At 43.4% G+C, this 22,096-nt stretch overlaps 1 protein-coding gene across 1 annotated transcript; it reads right to left on the bottom strand.

Annotated features, from left to right (window-relative positions):
- Window positions 1-832: 832 nt before the first annotated feature.
- LOC132566424 (E3 ubiquitin-protein ligase makorin-2-like) lies at window positions 833-17,810 on the bottom strand. The gene is made up of 8 exons (XM_060231443.1): window positions 17,521-17,810; window positions 9,947-10,066; window positions 8,070-8,392; window positions 6,635-6,735; window positions 5,169-5,368; window positions 2,466-2,576; window positions 2,155-2,299; window positions 833-1,738 (listed from the first exon to the last, which is right to left on the bottom strand). Exons 1-8 carry the CDS (start codon window positions 17,595-17,597, stop codon window positions 1,595-1,597), a joined length of 1,221 nt encoding a protein of 406 aa, XP_060087426.1. The 5' UTR covers window positions 17,598-17,810; the 3' UTR covers window positions 833-1,594.
- Between the last annotated feature and the right edge of the window lie 4,286 nt (window positions 17,811-22,096).

Consider the following 22,096-nt stretch of genomic DNA (forward strand, 5'->3'; position numbering starts at 1 on the left):
TATTTGAATTATATCAACATGTGAATTTATTCAAACATTCCACAACAGTATCCTTTGATTATGTGAACTGTGTTCTTTGGGTCTCTTCTTGGATTGTACTCTGTTGCTGTGGACTACTTCAAATGCCTATTGAACTGAGTAGCTTCATATGTGTTTGTCCTATATCACAACATTGTATTTTGCATTTGTGATGGAATGTTCTTTAATTTGGCTATTCACAATATGTAGCTTATATTAGAAAGTAAGACTCAAAGTGATTTCTTAATTTATACAAATTTGTCTTGTACAGTTTTCTCTTTTTCCCTTACATACAGTTCTTAAAGCACTCAAAATATCAATTTAAGGACATGTTTTATAGCTTCTAAGTTGTTACTTATCTTTGTTCATGACCATCCTTATAGGACAGGTTGTAACAACAAGAAGCACAATCAGACCACAAGAAATGAGGTACCCAACAGACTGAAGAAACAGCTCCCTTAGAAGAAGAAAAAAACATTTAATCCCCCCACCAATAGAATTAGGTCAGTGTGATTTAAGATTACAAATACATCCTTAGAAGCATTTCAAAGATTCCACAATATTTGAATGTTCTTATTTAGAACTACCCTTACAGCTTTATGCCTTACTATATTTACAGCGAAGCAAATGCATGCCTACAACTGTCACTGAAGTCAAACTTCCTTGTGGCAGAAGGACAGGCACAAGCATTTCAACCCTAAAAGCTACTACAGAACACAGGAAGATAACTGTTACTGTTACTTAAACATAACTAGGGTATTGCATCTTACAATGAGTTGTAACTAGTCATCAGCAAGAAGAGACTTGGTATGGCTACATTTTTAAAGTTCATTTTATTTCACGGTCTCCAGATACTTCTAGAGTTAAAAATACATATAGGGGCTTGCAGATCCCAGCTCCTAAGGACTAGGGATTAAGGATAATTAGAAGCCTCCAATACTAATCACTGCATCAATAAAAAATTCAGATATTACATTTAAACCACCCCATACTACACCCTGGCTTAAGCCTACTAAAGACACCAGACAGCACCTGCTAATAGAGCAGCAAGATATATTGCCTGCTGTAGACAACAACACTGCTCAACAAATCTGCCTTCCTGAGGAAACAAATAGCAGCAGCGTGAACAAAGCTGAACACTCTGCCTCTGAAGAATATATCAAGACTGAGCACAATAACCCGGCAACTTTTCTAGAAAACACAACTGGGAGGCTCTTGATAGATCCCATGATAAGAAATCCAGGATGTGTACTGTGTAGAGACAGAAAGATGAGAAGATAATGACAAGCAAGGGATAGAAAAATGGCAGTGATATGTAGAAGGTCATGTGCCAACACTGGTGATAATATTTTCCCCCTGTGAATCAGGAGGCCTTCCCAGTATGGAATGGGTCTTTGCACTACATGCTCTCAACTTGATTTCCAGCAAAATACTATAAAACCCACCACATTAAGCCTATTAAACAGTCAAAACATCTTTAATCTCTATACCCTTTCTCCCCAGGCACCATTTCTTAGGTCATGGAGATTGTTCCCAGAATCATCTATGCAGCCTCCAATGATTTGGTCATCATCGCCTAGTCAGAATCGCTGGAATCCCAAAACAGAAAGTCAGAAAAATCTGAGTCTCTCTCTAACAGTGCAATGGTGAGAGCCCACTGGACAAGGCATATGTCATTATCATCTTCGTCAGAGCTTTCAGATGGAGATGGGTTGTAGATCTGGAATATGACAAAGCATACTTGAGTTGTAATCACAGTGCAGATTCTCTGTCAAGCAGTTGCATGTCTGTACCGATTTTGCAAGACAAATTAAATCATGTATGCCAGACGAGTAGCAGAAGCTCACTTGCCATACACAATTTACAGAGGGAAATACAGTTTAGAGAGCTAGCTGCTGATAAAAGCAAAGTTTGTGCATAGGAATGTGAAGGGCCAGTCCTGCAACCAGAGGAATTATTGAGGCTGACAATGACAGTTAGCTACAGCAACATTTTAATGTCACATTCTGTGGGACTCCACTAAATCTTGAGATACAGTATCTTTAAATGATGGAAGGTCAGGATCATCCTTCAGAATGACATTGTTCTTTGGGGGTAATTTATATGGTTCATGCAGATAAAGGTAGTTTTACATACGATGGGTTGCCGCCTCCGCCGGTCAGGTCTTTGTCGTGGGCGTGGCATAGGGACTTGGCCTCCTGGAAGCTCATGAAGATAAATGCATTCTGACTTAAAGGGGCAGTGACCATTGCCTCTGACAAAGAATTTGCATCTTATTTTTCTAGAAGAATGAACAAAATTATTAGATTAGTCTGGAAGCTGGTAGTTGTGTTGTTTTTGCAAGATCTATGGAGTTAGTCCAAAGCTCTAGTTACAGCAGCTTAATGGCAGAGAATTAGGATCTATACCATAGCAGAAAAAGAGTTTCTGAAGAGTCTGCTACTTACCCAGTCCGTGCTTTGAAAGTCTCAATCAGTTTTTCTTTCTCATCTGTATCAGAGACCCAATACTTATTAGGAATAAAGTAACTTGAAGTGACTCTGCACTCTGGACAGCCCCTAAAAACAGATATTGGAATGAGTAATTCACAATTCATTTGACTGTGGGATAAAACCTACAATTTATGCGACCTCTGGGGTCACCATACTTCCTAGCTACCTTCTACTTTCAAGATTTTAAATAAGAATCAGTGCCTCCAAAGTTGCAAGTTGGAACTAGCTGCCATCAGCAGGAACACATCACACTGAGACTTAGAAGTGCTTCACTCACAGCATGACAAATCAGGGATAGGCATGAATCGCTTGTATGCAAAGATTCAAAAGAGCTCTAGTATTCTATATATGAAAGAGTGGGGAATCCATGTGAACTTGCAAGGGGATCAACATCCCATTGCCCCAACCCTCTTTTTCTCTCCCCTTGCTCAGGCCCTGCCCTTGCATTGCCACTTTTCCTACATCACTGCTTCTTTCTTGGCAGGCAGAGCCTTTGGGCAGGGAAGCACACAGGACATGTATTCTGTGCTTCAAACTGAAGAAATAGGCTGCTGATATGAGTGGGCGACAGAGAAGCCTTCCCTCACCTGTTGCCACTGGGTTAGATCCCATGGATCCATTGTGCTGTGATACTCCTCCCTGATGCAAGGAGTTTACACCTAAGGAAGGCACACTTTCATCACCCAGAAATCACTGCTGTTAATGAAACAGATCCATAGGATTCAACCTACCATAATTTAGCTTTCTTCCTTCTCAACATCATGTTGCCAACAGCCCTAGTTCCTAGGCTTAGTGGGCCCACTGTACTTTACTTTTTTTTTTTTGGCCAACTGTACTTTTTATTATTGTCAATGTACTAAACATCAGATGCTGCAACAGAAGCCAAGAAGATGGGGCTCATTTCAGTAATATGACATGAGCAGTCTTACAGCCAACATGAATTGGCCAGTTTCTTTACTTGTCAAGTTGACTTATATTTTGGGGCCCATTGGGATCAATTTTTCAGCACATTCTGTGTTCTGGTAACTCATAATCACAGCTGTAACAGATGTGACTTTTCATACGGGTACAATATACAGACCAGGCTTTAAGAATCATTGATCTCCTAGCTCAAATCATATCCAAGCTGAATCTGTTAGAACAGCCAGTGTGGGGGCTTGACAAAGCTGTTGCTTGCAACTCTCTCAGAGATACTACATTAAGCTTTGATGCATAGGAGGGCCCTTCTTCAGGATTAGAGAGCAGGTCTTGGACTTTTTCACATTTTCCAGTGGAAAAAATGGGACATTTTAGGGAGCAATAAAAACTCCTATGAAATATTTACTCTTTTCAAGCAACAGAAACCTTGTGTTAAAGTATTTCACTCATTCCAAATGTACACCATTATACAGTCTGTGAAATTTCTCAGTTTTTCTAGAGGAAAATTGGAAATAGCACTGGAAAAGACTCATGATTTTTTTTAATGAGTAAAATGAAAGACAAATTCTACTCAAATGTGTAGTATGAAAATGCAAGATAATCTATAGCATCAAATAACTTTGGTGTGCACTGTGTAGACCTTACATTTTCAAAAATATTTTTGTTTAAACAAATAATTTTTGCAACAATTAATATACTACACAGTATTAACATATACTGGTAATCTACCTGTTGTGACTGTCCAAATACTACTTTATGTACTACTTTCAATTTATATTTTCCCCTACCTCTCAGATAGCAAAAATTAAGATACGTATGTTATGGTAGCCTAGGGGGCAATTTTCTCTCAGCTGCTAGGTACACTTGCAATATTTTCTGTAAAGAAATTTAAACTTTTAAATTTAATAAATATGCCAAATAAGTTATAAATGATGCAATGTATGTTCAATTAGTAAAGTTTTAGCTTTGATATGAAAGTATTTCATATATTTCAATCCCCCCCCCTCCAATGGGAAAAAATGTGTTTTTTCTGTGGCTTTAAAATAACTCTGTTTAGAATAAAAGTTGCTGACAATGACATTTCGGCACCTTAGTGACCTGGAACCTGGGATTTACTGGTGAAAAGCCATGTTCATTTACAAGCAGAAAAGAAGCAAGAAGCAAGTGGAGAGGTGGTCATGTACTTCAGGGACACTTATTTCCACCCACACCTATTCATAGGGTTCTTTCTTGAAGGAGGCTTATAACTATATATAACATTCTCAAATATATCATTTGTATTTATCCCTGTGGGAACTGTATCTTATAACCCCTAATCTTGTTTGCAAATCAGGGCAGGTTTTGCTTGTCTTTCAGCGACCTTATTGATTGCAACCCACGTTCCCCAGAATTTATAGGAAAACTGAGCCTACTCTTATCTGTACAGTCCTGCCCAGGGTTCCAGTCACTAATCACTACAGAGATCAACAGACAGGACCAAGCAACCGGCTTTTTACCATCACATGCATACTCAGTTCTGAGGAGCTCAGCACACCAGAAGCAGAAGCTGTATATAGCTAATGCACAGGAAATGTTCTTAATACTGCAGCAGAACTGTCACAAGGGACCCAGAATCCCCAGAGAATAGGTAGTTTCCTAGCAGGATGCCACTGCCCGCAGGTGCACACAATTCAGACAACATCTTGCAAAACCACCCAGTTTACAATAGCATGAAGCAAGTTGTTACCATGATGTACTTACTTTATCACTGCATTTTGAAAGTCCCGGCTTTTCCGCCACTTCCGGATGCAACCCACACAATACGCATGGCTGCAGTTAGGAAGAATACCAAATAAACGCTCCTCAGGTAAAGTCTTCTCATAGACTTTGTCCATGCAGATGCCACATACCACATCCTCACTCTTCTCTATTGCTGTTGCAGCTCCTGTGCCACTAGCTGCCTAAAAACAAAACATTACAGCCATTTAGTACGCCCCCCACTGAGTCTTTTGTTTAAACCTTCAGGAAAAACAAGTGGGGCAGCTTCAAATTTGTACTTCATGCAGCAGGATATATAGCTTGACAGATAATTAATAGTTTAAACTTATCAAAGAGCTTAAGTTGGCACTCAGTCCCATTCACATGCGCAGATTTAATTATCTGGAAAAATCATAAACTTGGTAGGAACAAAGGTGTTATTTGGAGGGGGGAGGTTTGGAAACACGGGGTATCTAATGGTATAGTGTTCCTATCTCAGTTGACAGGACCAATTACATTGTTTTCAACAATCTGTGCACAGAATCTAATTTCTCAGCCATAGCTAATTGGCAATATGTCCAGTTAAAACACTGTTTGATCCCTGCTTTAGGTTCTAAGACTTCTGCATCCTTAGGATCCCCCCACTCACACACACTGCTTTCTCCAATCCTCAGACATTCTCTCATTAAATACAACTTTTAAAGAAACCTAACAAAGTATGATCTAGATTCTACCTATTCCTAGTGGAATTTGGAATTAAATACCCCAATCCACTTGTCCCAATAGCAAAATGCATTTAAATCCATTAATCTGTCATACATTTCTGACAACCTGGGTCTACATTTAATTTTTGTATAACAGAGAGAACTGCATAACAACAGAAGAAAATCTCCTAAAACCTTCACTTCTATCTGGCAAAATTGCTTACATTTCCTTGAGACATGATGTCCACTCCTTTTTTAGCAGGATCTGTATTGCTGCTCTCCTCCCCGTTCTCACTCCCCTCCCTTTCAAATTTCTATTCTAAGCTGCCTGAGTGTGCATAGCTTACTTTCTTCTCTTGTTGATAAGCTATGTAGAGGGACAGTGTGGGTGGTAGGGTGACATGGAGTTTGCTGTTTTATTATCCTATATGGGGAAATTATTTTTAAAATCTGAATGGGAAAATAAATAATTGAAGGGGACTAAATCAAGGGGGACCAGGAGTTATATCATGGAGAGAATGGCAAGGACCTCAGTGTCTTTTATCATTCGTTGCCTTACCCCACAGCTCTCAGTGCTTTAAAAAAACACACACACACATCAAAAACTCAGCAAAATGACTTTTGACTTCTCCATTAGCCTAAGATTCACATCTTGTTTGCAAATCCTAACACCAGGGGGTTTGGGTGCCCAAAAATATTTACCAACATAACGAAGTAAGGACTGTATCAATTGCCACAAACATATGCTCGAAATGTCCTACCTACCTTTGATTCCTGCATAACCACAAAAGCAGGTGACTCCTTAGTAGCTGCATCTTCTGTTTCTAGGGATGTGGCATCCACTCTATGTTCATGGGGCCAAGAGCCTGACCAGCAGAGAGACAGTTAAGTAGAAAGGATAACTGCTACCAGTCTATCCAACGTAGCACAAAGAAATGGCCTGTATTCTAGACATGCAGAAAATAGCAACAAAAAGACCACTCCCATGTGACTACAAAGGCCTCCAAATGTGCTTAAAATGGATGAGAGGAAGGCTGAAGAAAAACAGTTGGTTTTATACCTCGCCCGTCACTATTCAAAGGAGTCTCCAAGCAACTTACAATCTCCTTCCCTTCCTCTCTCAACAACAGACACCCTATGAGATAGGTGAGGCTGAGAGATTTCTGAGAGAACCATGATTGACCCAGGGTCACCCAGCTGGCTTTATGTGGAGGAGTGGGGACTCAAACCCAGTTCTCCAGATCAGAGTCCACCACTCTTAACCACTATACACAGGGCTTTCTTTGTAGCAGGAACTACTTTACATATTAGGCCACACACTCCTGATGTAGCCAATCCTCCTGAAGCTTAGTTGGCTCTTGGAGGATTGGCTACATCAGGGGTGTGTGGCCTAATATGCAAAGGAGTTCCTGCTACAAAAAAGGCCCTGACTACACAAAACTGGATCTCTCTGATGGACTCCTTGGCTCTATTAGAATACACTGATAAGTTAAAATCCTATTGTTTTAGCACACCAAAATATTTTGATGAGGACTGTGCCTCACCAATCAAAATTAGATTAAGCACAGAAAGTTGGTAGAGGGAGAAGGCTAATCAAAGCAGTTGCTTAACTCAGCCCACAGGAGAACCAGAATGTGTTAAGTCCAATAAATACCATCTCTAATGTTCTCAAACTATGTGCCTGAGTGTGCATAGCTTACTTTCTTCTCTTGTTGACAAACTATGTAGAGGGAGAGTGTGGGTGGTAGGGTTACACTGAGTTTATTGTTTTATTATCCTATATTATTATTTAAAATTATTTTTAAAATCTTAACGGGAAAATAAATAATTGGGGGGGACTAAATCAAGGGGGACTAGGAGTTACATCATGGGGAGAATGGCAAGGACCTCAGTGTCTTGTATCATGTTGCCTCACCCCACAGCTCCCAGTGCTTAAAAAAAAAACCCACCAAAAACAACCTCACCAAAAACTCAACTGAGCCTGCTTCAGCAGGGAGGCAAGATAATAAATCCAATAAATAAATACCATCTCTAATGTTCTCAAACTAATCTGTAGTAGAAAAACATGTTCCCATCCCACATGTTTGGTGAATGCTGCCCCTGCCCAGCTTTCTTCCATTGGGAGGCCATAATAAGAACTACAAAAAGAGTGCAGCCACCACACACCAGTCCACCAGCACTAGCACAACAAGGAACTTACCAGAAGGGGTCTGCCTGGGGACAAATTCTTTGCTGAGAGCCCAGTTAGGTGGATGCCATGCAGCAATCACTTTTTCCTTTTCTTCATCTTCCTCATCAAGTGACATGCTCAGACTTCCAAAGTTCCGCTGTAGCTGTGCCACACTTGAGACAGCTGGTTCAGAGCCACGCCGGGCTCCCCCCCAACTCCTCACAGAAGCCTCAGGCAAGATGGCTGGCTCTGAGCCTCGACGGTTCAGTGAAATCACACCTCCATGTAATCCATGGAAGGCAGACTCTGAACTGCATCTGCTCGAGGCTGGTGCTTCTGAGATATGCTGGTAGCTAAGAGATTGAATATTGATAGAATTTCACTCAAAGCATAGCAAGCAAACATAAAAATCTCACTCCATTACCTCACAGTGCAAGATTATCAGTGACTAGCTAGTGTTTTCAGTCTAACCCACAGTTTCAGAGCTAAGTATCACAAATGGAAGATCTGATTGCCTCCACTCAATAGGGCAATGAAATAGGTCATCTACAAAGCAAAAGATCCTGCATTCAAGGATATTTAAAGGGGGGGGGAAGCCCCTGAACAGCCCAAGGCAAAAGGATTTTTGTAGTGAAGCAGTTGGGAGACCAGGTTTAAATCTGCACTCTGCAGTGGGAAAATGCTGAGTGATCTTGGGACAGTCACACTTCAGCCTAACCAACCTCACAGGGTTATTGTGAAGAGAAAACGGAGGAGAGAAGAATGAACTAAGCCACTTCAAGCTCTCATTGGGAAGACAGGGCATGAATGAAGTAAATAAGCATGTGCATTGCTTCCTAGAAGCTCAGTATCAGAGTTTGTGGGTGAGGTGATTGGCCTGCTCAGTCCCCTGATGACTGAAAGAATCCTGGCTGGAAAGAAAGATAGCATTAGGGGATGCATACGATGAGGCAAGCATCCCCTGACAAAAAATTGTACATAGTACAGGGAGGAAATGGTAAAAACCCATATCTTACACTGCACAATACACCAGTTTTATACTCAGACCTTAAATCAGTGCTACTGCATCAGACTGCTAATATTCTGAAACAGATGCTCAAGACATTCCTTATTATGCCCTGGAGCTCAGCAGCCCCATGAATGTAGTATAGGCAGTGAATTTTCCCAATGGTTCTTCTTCCTGACAAGATTTCTCACTACCTCCCCCATTCAACCAGCTTGTTAACTATAATATCCAATGTTAAAAATAAAAAACCATCCTCATTTTCAAGAGGATTAGACTCTCTTATGATCTTTATACTACAAAAAGAGGAACCATAAGAAAATTTAGTATTTACACCTGCATCACTGTGTTTTAAGGCTGGAAAGTCCCTCACGTTCCTCAAATACAAAGCCACTAGTTTGTTTGTTTTTTAAATCAAGCCACTGTTCTCATGCCCATAATAATATCAGGCTGATATGAACATAACACACATGGCTGTTGCACACATGTAGGACTGGAGCCACCAGAGTATTACTGCAGATGGAAAGAAGTCCAACCAGAGCACCACTTTCTTGCCTCTGCTCCACATCCCACCCCCAGCACTGCAATCCAAAACCCATTCCCAAGCAGCATCCAAGATGCAGTGGGAGGAGAAACGTAAAGCTGCATCCTATGGTCAGAAATCTGTCTGCAGAAATGTTCTGATGCATCCAAGTCAAAGGCTTGATCTATGCATGCAATAAAATGAGAAGATTTTAAGCCACATAAAACGGCAATCTGAGAATTACTTTCCTGTTAGACTCCTTGGAATCCCGTCTTCCTTCAGAAAAGGGGAAACAAGACAAATATCTAAAACAACTGAACATATTGTTAGCAAACAAAGAGCAGGGGAAAGAAAGAAAAAGAAAGGGGTTTTTTTGTTTACCTGCAGCGGTCTCCATAGCCACAGAAGCCATTCTGGAAATACCTGCAGATCTGAGTCATCTTCCTGTCATGGGAAAATCGGCAGTTCTGTCCCCATCTGCAGGCTCCACGGGCAAAGTTCCTGAATACAAAGCAAAATGCTCTTTAACTTTTTCATTAATTATTTGGAGTTGGGAGTAAGCAGTGAAGTGGCTAAGTTTGCAAATGACACTAAATTGTTCAGGGTGGTGAGAACCAGAGAGGTTTGTGAGGCACTCCAAAGGGATCTGTTGAGGATGGGTGAGTGGGTGTCAACGTGGCAGATGAGGTTCAATGTGACTAAGTGCAAAGTAATGCACATTGAGGCCAAAAATCCTAGCTAAAAATACAAGTTGATGGGGTGTAAATTGGCAGAAACTGACCAAGAAAAAGATCTTGGGGTTGTGGTAGATAACTCACTGAAAATGTCAAGACAGTGTGCGATTGCAATAAAAAGGTCAACACCATGCTGGGAATTATTAAGACGGAAATTGAAAACAAATCAGCCAGTATCATAATGCCCTTGTATAAATCGATGTTGCGGCCTCATGTGGAGTACTGTGTACAAGTCTGGTCACCGCACCTCAAAAAGGATATTATAGCATTGAGAAAAGCACAGAAAAGGGCAACTAGAATGATTAAAGGTTTGGAACACTTTCCCTATGAAGAAATGTTAAAATGTTTGGGGCTCTTTAGCTTGGAGAAATGTGGACTGCAGGGTGACATGATAGAGGTTTACAAGATTATGCATGGGATAGAGAAGGTAAAGAAAGAAGTACTTTTCTCCCTTTCTCACAATATAAGAACTCGTGAGAATTCTATGAAATTGCTGAGCAGTCACGTTAGAACTGATGAAAGGAAGTACTTCTTCACCCAAAGGGTGATTAACATGTGGAATTCACTGCCACAGGAGGTGGTGGCAGCTACAAGCACAGACAGCTTCAAGAGGGGAATGGATAAGCATATGGAGCAGAGGTATGGAACAAAAAAGGGTTCTTTTCTTATGTTCAGAGTAAGAAAAAGAGCAAGAACATGGTAGGCCCATTGAGAGGGCAAGAAAGTGAAATTGTAACAGGTAATTAAGAGAGGGCAGAACTGCTCAATTCCTACTTTTCCTCAGTCTTCTCTTCTGAGGGAAATGGTGCTCAACATGGCAAAAACAGAACATATAAAGAGGGTATGAAGTTCCAACCTAGGATTACCATAGGAGTAGTACATAAAAACCTAGTTTCTTTAAATTAAACTAAGTCCTCAGGGCCAGATAAATTGCAACCAAGGGTTCTAAAAGATCTTGCGGATGTAATTTCTGGAACCTCTGGCTATTATTTTTGAGAATTCTTGGAGAACGGGAGTGTTGCCGGAAGATTGGAGGCGGGCAAATGTTGTCCCCATCTTCAAGAAGGGGGAAAAAGATGATCCGGGTAACTACCGGCCCATCAGCTTGACATCTATACCTGGAAGTTTTTAGAAGAAATCATCAAACAGTCATGCCTGGAATATTTAGAAAGAATGGATGTGATTACTAAGAGCCAGCATTGGTTTCTCAAGAACAAGTCATGTCAGACTAACCTGATCTCTTTTTTTGAGAAAGTTACTACCTTGCTGGATCAGGGGAATGCTGTAGACATCATTTATCTTGATTTCTGTAAGACTTCTGATAAGGTTCCACATACTATCCTTGTTGTTAAAATGTGTTTGTTGTTAAAATGTGGTTTGGATTCTGTTACCGTTAGATGGATCTGTAACTGGTTGACAGATCGCACCCAAATGGCTCTTCTTGTGAATGGTTCCTCATCCTCTTGGAGAGGAGTGACAAGTGGAGTGCCTCAAGGATCTGTCCTGGGACCTGTTTTGTTCAACATCTTTATCAATGATTTGGATGAAGGAATAGAGGGAATGCTTATTAAATCTGCAGATGATACGAAATTGGGAGGAGTTGCAAACACAGAAGAAGACAAAAACAGGATACAGGATGACCTTGACAGGCTGGAAAACTGGGCTAAAATCAATAAAATGAATTTTAATAGGGATAAATGTAAAGTTCTGCATTTAGGTAGGAAAAATCCAATGCATGGTTATTGGATGGGGGAGACTTGTCTTAGCAGTAGTATGTGCGAAAAGGATCTAGGGGTCTTAGTGGATCATACGCTGAACATGACTCAACAGTGTGATGTGGTGGCTAAAAAGCCAAATGCAATTTTGGTCTGTATCAACAGAAGTATAGTGTCCAGATCACGTGATGTGATGGTATCGCTTTATTCGGCTTTGGTAAGACCTCACCTAGAGTATTGTGTTCAGTTTCGGGCACCACATTTTAAGAAGGCTATAGACAAGCTGGAACGTGTCCAGAGGAGGGCGACAAAGATGGTGAGGGGTCTGGAGACCAAGTCCTTTGAGGAAAGGTTGAAGGAGCTGGGGATGTTTAGCCTGGAGAGAAGGCAGCTGAGAGGTGATATGATCATCATCTTCAAGTACTTGAAGGGCTGTCATATAGAATTGTGGAATTGTTTTCTGTGGCCCCGGAAGGTAGGACCAGAACCAGTGGGTTGAAATTAAATCAAAAGAGTTTCCAGTCAACATTAGGAAGAACTTCCTGACTGTAAAGAGTGATTCCTCAGTGGAATAGGCTTCCTCAGGAGACGGTAGGCTCTCCTTCCGTGGAGGTTTTTAAACAGAGGCTAGATGGCCATCTGACAACAGTGAAGATCCTGTGAATTTAGGGGGAGGTGTTTGTGAGTTTCCTGCATTGTGCAGGGGGTTGGACTAGATGACCCTAGAGGTCCCTTCCAACTCTATAATTCTATGTCCATCAGTGGCTATTAGTCACAGTTTATTGTTGGAACTCTCTGTCTGGGGCAGTGATGCTCTGTATTCTTGTGCTTGGGGTGGGGGGCACAGAGGAAGGGTTTCTAGCCCCAGTGGTGGACCTCTTGATGGCACTTGGGTTTTTTGGCCACTGTGTGACACAGAGTGTTGGACTGGATGGGTCATTGGCCTGATGCAACACGGCTTCTCTTATGTTCTTATGTAAAAGCTGAATTTCCTATCCAGTCACCATAATTTCAGAACCAAAATAACCATCCTAGAACAGGGACCACTAGGAGGGGTGTGTTTATTGGAAACGGAATACACTGGCATCTTGGATTGGATATACTGTGTCATTTCCCATAAAAATGAAAGACAGTAACATGTGGATGTCCACTGTGCCATAGTGTACTATCATTTATGGAATAATTGTGTTGTTTCCTACCTCTATTGTAATACATCCAAATAATATCAGCAGCCTTACATGTCCAGAAATCATTCAGATAATCACATTAAGAGCAAGTATCTAAATATGTCCATTAAAATATTCCTGGATAACCCCTTGGTTGCTCCACTTTAATTACTTTTGTAGACTTTTATTTCCTGCCAACTCCATGACATTATTCAGCTACTCAAAATATTACTCTCCTTGTGCAAGTGCACAGATACACATCCAGTGTCTGCCACTGCCGTGTGCCAACCCAATGTATTTTTTCTGAATGCCTGCTCCCATCCCTGACCTTTGCTTAACACCCAGTTCCCCATTTCCATTCAGACTTTGCCTAACCCCCAGTTCCCCAGTTCCATGCTTGCTTGCAGGGAGCCTGGGGAACATCTGCGTGTTTCAGTTTCACCTCTTATTTAATCCTCCTGTGCTGTTGAGGGAGGAAGGAAGGAGAGGAGCAGTGCACACTTGAGTCAATGTGTTAGCAGGCTCCAGCTCACCCAACTCAGTGGGCCTCCTCTGCTCCCAACCCTTGGTGTTCTGCATTTGTTGTACTACTTACATAAGCACTAGACTCTTCTCTCACCCCAGGGCTACTGAGCACAACACACCTGGCCCAGCCATTCCACTGACATGCTTACATAAGTGGCACATTTGGAGAGATGGCCAGAGGCTTTCCATAAGCACCTGTGCCCTCGGGCACCTTTCCTGGGCTGCCTGCAAGTTGGCTGGGCTCAGGAGATGGGGCCAGAGATTCTGCCTGCCACAAATGAACAGCCCAGGGAGCAGAGGCAAGAGCCTAATGACCTCTGGCCAAAGGAGGAAGCAGTGAAAGGCAGCATGGCCCAGCTCAGCACCACACCCAAGGACAGCAAGCAGGTCCCAAGGGGACTGGCTGCTCAAAGTTTGGGGCTAAACCAGCCCTCCTCACCCCTTAGAGTTGCCAATTCTGGGTTGGGCAATCTCTAGAGATCTGGGGAAAGACTCTGGTGCAGGCTTGCATTTGGGAAAGGGAGGGACCTCAGCAGGAGATATAATACCCTAATATAGCCCTTTCTGGTCCACATTTGGACTGGTTTCTCCTCAGTTGCTTGGAGGCTGGATGAGAGCCTGGACAGGCTGGTTCCAGCCCCCAGGCCATATGCTTGACATGTCTGAATGTCTGATGAGGATTGGAGAAACCCAGGTATGAATCCCCACTCTTCGATGGAAGTTTGCTAGGTGACCTTGGGCCAGTCACTCACTACCTCTCAGTGTTGTTGTGAGATGAAATGGAAGAGAGGACAATGATGTAAGCTGCTTAAGGTCCCCACTGGGGCAAACGGTGGGGTATAAATGAAGTAAAATAAATAAGACCTTTTTGCACCTCTGTTATTACTGCACACCCTTGAATTAAAGAAATGTAATGTTAAGTGTATTTGATATGAGTGCTTACTGAAAATCAACCTTCCTGTGTTTGTAGCAATACTTCTGTTTAGAAGTATTCTATCTTTTCTTTAGTGGTAGTGGACAGTGCTGTCAAATAACAGATGACCTTTAATTAAAAAAATAAATAACAGATGACTTATGGCCACCCCATTGGGTCTTCAAGGCAAGAGATGAACAGAGGCAGTTTGCCATTTCCTGCCTCTGTGTCATGACCCTGCTATTCCTTGGAAGTCTCGCATCCAAATACTATCCATGGCCAATTCTGCTTAGCTTCCAAGGTCTGAAGAAGTCAAATTAGCCTGCTCTATAGAAGTTTCTCCTTCCACCATTCAGTGGCATGATGAAGCTCCTTCATTCAGTCTCCTCTCCTTTATAGCCTGGTCCCTTCCTTCACCAATCTTCCTTGAGCTCAAGTGAAACTCCAGTAATTTTCCGCAGAAAAGTTTCCTCCCCTAAAGGCTATGCATGAGCACCAACACTTATGAAATAGCAAATTTTAAGGAACAGACAAGGAAGTGGGGAGATGGCAAGGGTAGACAGACAGTGCAGGAAAGGTTACCAGAATGTCATTAACCATGTAGTAATGGGACAGCTACCAAGTCTAGTACCACCTCCACTGTCAGCAATAGTGGTGAGAGGTGACTGGGGTGGATTCTTTGTTCCTCCCTTAAAGTAAATTGGAGAACAGTCTCTGAAATACATCAGTGTCTCAGTGTTTTCACCATCTGTATTAGTGGGAAACCACTAAGGAATTCCAGGGTCTCTACACGGAGGCAAGCAATGGCAAACCACCTATGTTTGTTTCTTAGTCTTAGTTATGGGGTGCCATAAATCAGCTGTGACCTGAGGGCACTTTACACACACATTACTTTTAAATGAGCAGGTTGAACATAGAAACCGGCTGTAGACTTGTGTCAAAGCCCTGGAGAGCAAACTGCATGAAGAGGAGTCTGCAAGTTAAGCCTTGCTTTATAACTCAAGGCAAGCCTTGCCAGGCTTTTTCAGAGCGGGGGGGGGGGGGGGGCAGTGGTCAGACCAGTGCAATAAAAGGGAAAATAAATTCATTCAGGTGCTATAAGAGAAACAAGGAAGAGGTATTGGAATGGGTATTTTAACTGAGTAAAGATTATGCCAATCTTGCCCAAAAGGCAAAGAAAACTTTACACTATCTGCCTAGTTAAATCTCATAACTCTGTAAATACCTGCCTCTCTGGAATGCCTCTCCAGGGTCCTCCTTTCAACTTGGATCTAAAATGCAGCACATGACTGAAGTGACTACATCCTCCAGACAAAGGATGGATCTTGGCTCCAGGGCTTGGAAGTAGTCCCTTATACCATCCCCCTCCCACATAGAGACTCCTCTAGCCTTGTATTTTGGGATTTAATGCCCAAGTAGATCTAGCTTTCTTTACACCCAGAGAAACAGTTGTAGGGGGTTTGGCCAAATAGTCTTTAAAGGGTGGATGAAATGGACCTCTTCCCACATTAGCTGGAGGGTGGGAAAGTACATGAACAATGGTAACCAAGTAAGAGTCAAGTTGCACCTTTAAGACCAACAAAGTTATTCAGAATGTAACCACTAAGGAGCATGAAGTGATTCTTGAAAATGCACATACAAGTGTAGAAAAGGCCTTCCCTAAGATCAGGGCATAATTTCACGACCTGAAAAACCTGCTTCCCACACTTCTGGTTTTTTTTCATATTTTGTAACAACCAGACTGATATAGAGTTTCAGTTTGCTCCGAAGCTTGCATAGTGTTCTGTGTCAGTTTAATTTTCTCTATTAAAAGCTATTTCACAGAGTTTGTTCTTGCATTCATAGATTTTGCATGGAACAACGTGGTAATTTACATACAGAAGCTATCCAGCAGCAGCACTTGAGATCGTTTACATTTCTTTGAAGAGTTTCTTCTTTTCTATAGGCTACTGTTACCAGCCAGTCTTGTGCTGATACAAGCCTGTCTCAAGGGGCTGCGTTTCTCCCGTCGGAGACTCAACTACAAAGTCTGTCTCTTTCCGAAGAGAGTGGAAGAACAGTGAGAAGTTACTTGCACAACAGCTACAGGCCACCGCGCCCTCCAAAAAATGTTTAGCCACAGTCAAGTCACACTTCTCATTCTGAGAAAGGGAGTTTCGACTCTAGCTCATACCCCAAGAAACTTGTTGGTTTCTAATATGTTACAGGACCCGATTCTCTAACTTCACATTTTGGTTTCATTTAAAAGTGAATAGCTTTTAACAGCTGTTAATAGCTTTTCCTGGCCTTTTACACGTGGGAGGAGAGAAAGGAGACGATCTGGAAGTATTTGCCTGGAGCCTGGCAAAAGAACACACCCAACTGGCCCACAATTTATCGCCCCGCCTCTCTGCAACGCATTCGAATTCCGGGCCTCCTGAACACTGCATAAGTAAATTGGCTAGAAAAATCCACTTCTTCCGAGGACAAGGGAGAAGTAAGGGTTGCTCGACCGTACTTTATTCTCTTAAAACCTGAGCTCAAGGCCCTCCAGAACTTTTATTGCTATCAAACACCGCTAGCGCGCAACAAGCTCTAGGCCGAACGATCAACCCAAAAAGACGTCACAAAACTTTGCCCGCGACTGGCAACCGATTCTTCACCGAAGAAGTAAAGCACCACTTCACCCCGACTTCCACCTCCCAGCCCAGGCTAGTTATTTAGTAGCTCTTAAGTCACCGCCAAAGTGGAAGAGAGGAAAGAGCAAAGAAATAATCTTCGACTCTCGGGTTGCACTTTTATCAGAGCACACATGGGCCTCATGCAAAGGCTCAGTCCAGACTATCTGAGCCGGGGAGCCGCGAAACCAAAGGCCTCTGAAACCAGCCACCCCACCCCACCCCCTGGCAGCCAAGTGGCATACCTGCACGGGACCCTGCTGGAGCCGGACCCCCGGGCGGCCTGGCGACCACTTTCTCCTACGAACACTCCCGACTCCATCCTACTAGCAGCTCCAGCCTCGGATTCGAACAAAAGTAGTTGGACTTCCCTCCCTCCAGAAATATTTATGGAAGGGGAGTGGCTTTGTACCGCGGAGCCTATTGGCGAGGGGAAGGCGGACGCACCCAGCTCCCTATCAGGCCGTCGAATGGAGAGGTTGGGATTTGAAATGAGAGGGGCTCCCCTCTCCCCGGCTCCTCGCTGGACTGCGGCGGGGGTGAGGAGCAAAGAGTGTAACGTTAATTCCTTAGCTTCCGGTGTTCCTCGGACAGCTTGAAGAGCCTTCGGCTGATCCCGCCCGCGGAAGGCTAAACTAGAAAAGTTAATGCAGTGTAGAGGAGGGGGGATTGGATTTGCACATCTTCAGATCATTCCTATTTATGCTGATAGAGGCCGACCAAGTTCTGACGGATTTATCCTTGCCCTGGGAAGCGTGTTCAGGACAGCAACGTAACCCAGAAGTACGGCGACACTCTACAGACTAACAAATCCAGCGTAATCTTTCCTGAGTCAGAGCTTCTTCAGATGCTAGTGTAGAAGAAAACATGTTTCATGTTTTTTGTAAGGGAAATTACAGGTGGATAAAGGGGAGGAGGTGGGACAAAAGAGCTTGGCTCTCGTCATATTTCAGGTGTAGTTTTGTTGGTAAGAGGCTGGAATTAGGTCATTACACATGATGAATGCAGATGAACAAAAAATGTAATTAAGTAAAATAAGCAATAAACAAGCAAAGAAGCAGTCAGTGGCTCACCCTTAGCTCAAAAATCGCACTGATGTTTGTTTCCGATTGTAAACAATAAACCTATGGCAGCTTTTATTTGGGACTGACCGAACTATCACAAAACAATGTGCAGCTTCAGAAGTTCTGTTGCACTTTTCATTAGCCAGCCAGTCAAAAAAAAAAAAAAAAAAAACCCTCGAAAACTTGAATGGGACTTTCCCTGGAGGAGGGAGAGCAACAACAGCCTAGAACAATAAAAGTGCCCCCTTGGTTAGTGCCTCAGAAGAAGCGATGGTAAATGGACAACTGGCTGAAAGCATCACTTCCTGTCACTTGTAATCTCATTAGTCTAAATAGGTCAAGTAAGGTGGGAAGTGGAAATTCCAGTTAAGAATACCTGGCTTGGGTTTTTAATTAAATGAGAATCTGCATAGAGACCAATTCATTGGTTAGCTTTTCAAATGGCACGATTTTTGCTGCAAGGGCTACAGCCTGAAACTCTCCTGAATAGGGACAGTCCTGTGCAATAGCAAGAGCATGGCAGGTTCCCCTGACTACTGCTGTGATCCTCCTCAGGACAGAACCAAATTAAATTCATAATCCCCAATCAAAGGGTTGCAGATTGCATTCCCCAGGAATAACAGCATGTTTCAGTTCTAGGGTTTCTGGCCAGGTGGAGTGGGGTGAGTGTTCTTGGTTTTTTTTCAACAAGGCTTGAAGTGACAACTTTCTTCTTATTTTTTTTTTAATATGAGAACTTTTTAAAAACCCAGATGCTGCTAATGCTCCCTAAATGATAGTGCACCAAATTCCTCTCATCTGCCCCTTTGAGGTCTGCCCTTCAGCAAGTCCTCTGGTTAGGTTTTTTTTCAGGAGCTATGTCCCCCTTTGTCAGGCTTAAGTAATCTTTTCTCTCCTGTGACCTGATTGTGAGCAGTGCAGAATGCTTAAAGTGGGTATGCATAACTTTAGGAAACTTTAATGTTGTTTTTTAAGGAAGATATTCATTATAAGAAGCTAAATATTTCATTTGAAATGATGTGGTGTTGCAGAATAGTTTTATGGATACTGTGAACTGTCAAAAAGACACACAAATGGGTTCTAAATCAAATCAGGCCTGAATTCTCCCTAGAAGATAAGATGACTAAGCTAAGAAGCGAAGATCAGTCAGTCAGTCGTTCTTTATTATTTGACCAATCATATAACACATTTACCTGTAATAAGATATTGGATTTCTACCCCGGCTTTCACTACCTGAAGGAGGCTCAGGGTGGCTTACAATCTCCTTTCCCTTCCCCTCCCCAGAACAGAAGTCCTGTGAGGTAGGGGGTGCTGAGAGAACTCTGACAGAAACTGCTCTTTCCAGAACAGCCTCTGACAGAGGAATCATAGAGTTGGAAGGGACATCCAGGGTCATCTAGTCCAACCCCCTGCACAATGCACGAAACGGAAGGTTCTGTTCACTTACCATGAAGTCTTCCTTCTCGGTGGTCCCAGAGCAGGCCAGTTCTGACCTATGAGAATGTAGCTCCTCCTCTCTGTAGGCAGGGCCAGCAAAACAAGTTCCTTCCAGGAGGGGGTGCTATTTCCCTTAACTTTCAGTTCGTCTTCAAGCCAGTCGACTCCCATCTAGAAACTAGAAAACAAACTGCAACCGAAGGAAGAAACACCACAGTAATACCTGTCTTCCCCTCCCAGACCCGGACTCAAGGAAGCATACACAGAATCATCCAACTTCCTTTATTCATAACGGTGTAACTGGACAGTTTGGTACAACCAAACCAGAACGCCTTTAACCAATAACTCGCCATGTGCAATTACATGATCCACAGCAAACTCAGCAAAAAGACAAATGCCCAAACTCCCAGGCCTCCCAGTGTATTGATGCAAAGACTGAGTCAATCCCAAACTGGGCGGGGAGGACTGACCCACTCTGGAACCACCGAGAAGGAAGACTTCACGGTAAGTGAACAGAATCTTCCGTTCTCCAGTGGTCCCAGTAGTGAGTCAGTCCTGACTTAAGGCCTCAAGCACTACATTCAAATTCCAAGAAGGGAACCTGCGTGCCTATGGTGGATTAAGGAGAGGCACCCCTCTTAAAAAGTGTTTGATATGTGAATGTTTGGGCAGCAACTTGCCCTTCCTATCACCTCTCACCGCTGAAATTGCCACTACCTGTCTTCAGAGGATATTGGTACTAAGTCCCTTCTCCAAACCCGCCTAAAAAAGGCAAGCACGTCTGCTACCTTAGCAGACATTGGGTCTGCACTGTTCTCCTGACACCAGGATGCAAAGATCTGCCAAGTGGCATTGTACACTGTATTAGTAGACATTCGTCTAGAGGCCAGCATGGTATCTACGGCCCCTTTTTGGTACCCCAACTCAGTCAGTTGCCTCCGTTCAACTTCCACGCTGTGAGTCTTAGCATCTCCAGTTGTGGACATAGTGCCTCTCCCTGTAGCAGGAGATCCTTCCATAGCGGAAGTATCCTGAGACGCATCAACTCCTGGAATCAGACCTTTCTTGGCCAAAAAGGTGCTATTACTATTACCTCCGCCCCCAAGTCCTGTACCCTGAGCAAGAACCTCTGCAACATCTCCACTGGGGGAAAGGCGTGCAACGCATCTGTGCCCATGGCCATTTGAGTTTTTGTTCTTGACAGGAAGTTTGGAACTTGATGGTTTAGTTCCGACGCGAACACGTCCACCTTTGGAAACCCGAACCTGTGGCAAACTTGACGGAAGACCATCTTGTTCAGCGACCGCTCCGCTGGATCCAGGGTCTGACGGCTGAGCCAGTCCGCTAACACGTCCTTCCCCGCAACGTGTGTCGCCTTCAGGGACAGAAGATTTGGCTCCACCCAGTCCATCAGCAGAGTTGTCTCTTGCTGCAAGAGTTTCGATCATGTCCCCCCTTGCTTGGTCACGAAGGCTTTCGCTGTCATATTGTCCATTTGGACGAGAACATGTTGGCCTTTCACTATGTCCGGAAGGTGGAGCAGAGCTAGTCTGATTGCCCTCAGTTCCAGGACATTTATACTGTTGGAGGTCTCCTGACCGGACCAGCACCCTTGAACCATCTGTCCTTTCGCATGTGCCCCCCAGCCAAACAAGCTGGCATCTGTCGTCACGACTGTTCAAATTGGTTCTCGCAGAGCCTGTCTGGCTAGGAACTGCCATGGCGACAACCACCATTGCAAAGCCACTTTCACCCATTTTGGCACTCCTACCTGGAGCGGCTTCCTCTGAGCAATGGCTGTCTGGAAGGGACGTAGGAAGGACTGGATGGGTCGTGTATGGGAACGTGCCCATTGCACAAGGTCCTGGCACGAGACTAAGAGTCCCACCAATTTCGCTAGAGTCCTCATTTGCATGGTTTTGGCCTGTAACACTGAATGGATCAGTTGTGCCAGTTTCGCTTGTCTTTCCTGGGTGAGGAAGACTCTGTCTTCCCTGGTATTGATCTGTACCCCCAGGTGAAGGATGGATTGAGCCAGTGTGAGGGAACTCTTCTCCCGATTTATGACAAACCCGTGGGATGATAGAACATTCATTGTCTCCTTCAGGGCCGCCTTCGTCTGCGCAAACAATGGTGCCTTGACTAGGAAGTTGTCCAGGTATGGAAACAATGACACTCCCCTGAGACGCAAGGCTGCCACTAGAGTCACCAGTATCTTTCTGAAGACTCTGGGTGAGGACTTTAAGCTGAATGGCAATGCCTTGTATCGGTAGTGGCTGCCGTCGTAAGAGAATCTCAGAAAATGGCGGTGCCCCTGCCG

The sequence above is a fragment of the Heteronotia binoei genome, chromosome 2 (genome assembly GCF_032191835.1).
Source record: "Heteronotia binoei isolate CCM8104 ecotype False Entrance Well chromosome 2, APGP_CSIRO_Hbin_v1, whole genome shotgun sequence".
NCBI classification, from domain to species: domain Eukaryota; kingdom Metazoa; phylum Chordata; class Lepidosauria; order Squamata; family Gekkonidae; genus Heteronotia; species Heteronotia binoei.

Excerpts from the sequence above, each read along its gene's own strand:
- LOC132566424 (XM_060231443.1), bottom strand. The coding sequence starts at position 17,597 with ATGGAGTCGGGAGTGTTCGTAGGAGAAAGTGGTCGCCAGGCCGCCCGG. Across the intron at positions 8,393-9,946 it reads GGCTATGGAGACCGCTGCAG|CTACCAGCATATCTCAGAAG; the intron begins GTAAACAAAAAA and ends TCAATCTCTTAG. Across the intron at positions 2,577-5,168 it reads TTTCAAAATGCAGTGATAAA|GGGCTGTCCAGAGTGCAGAG; the intron begins GTAAGTACATCA and ends ATCTGTTTTTAG.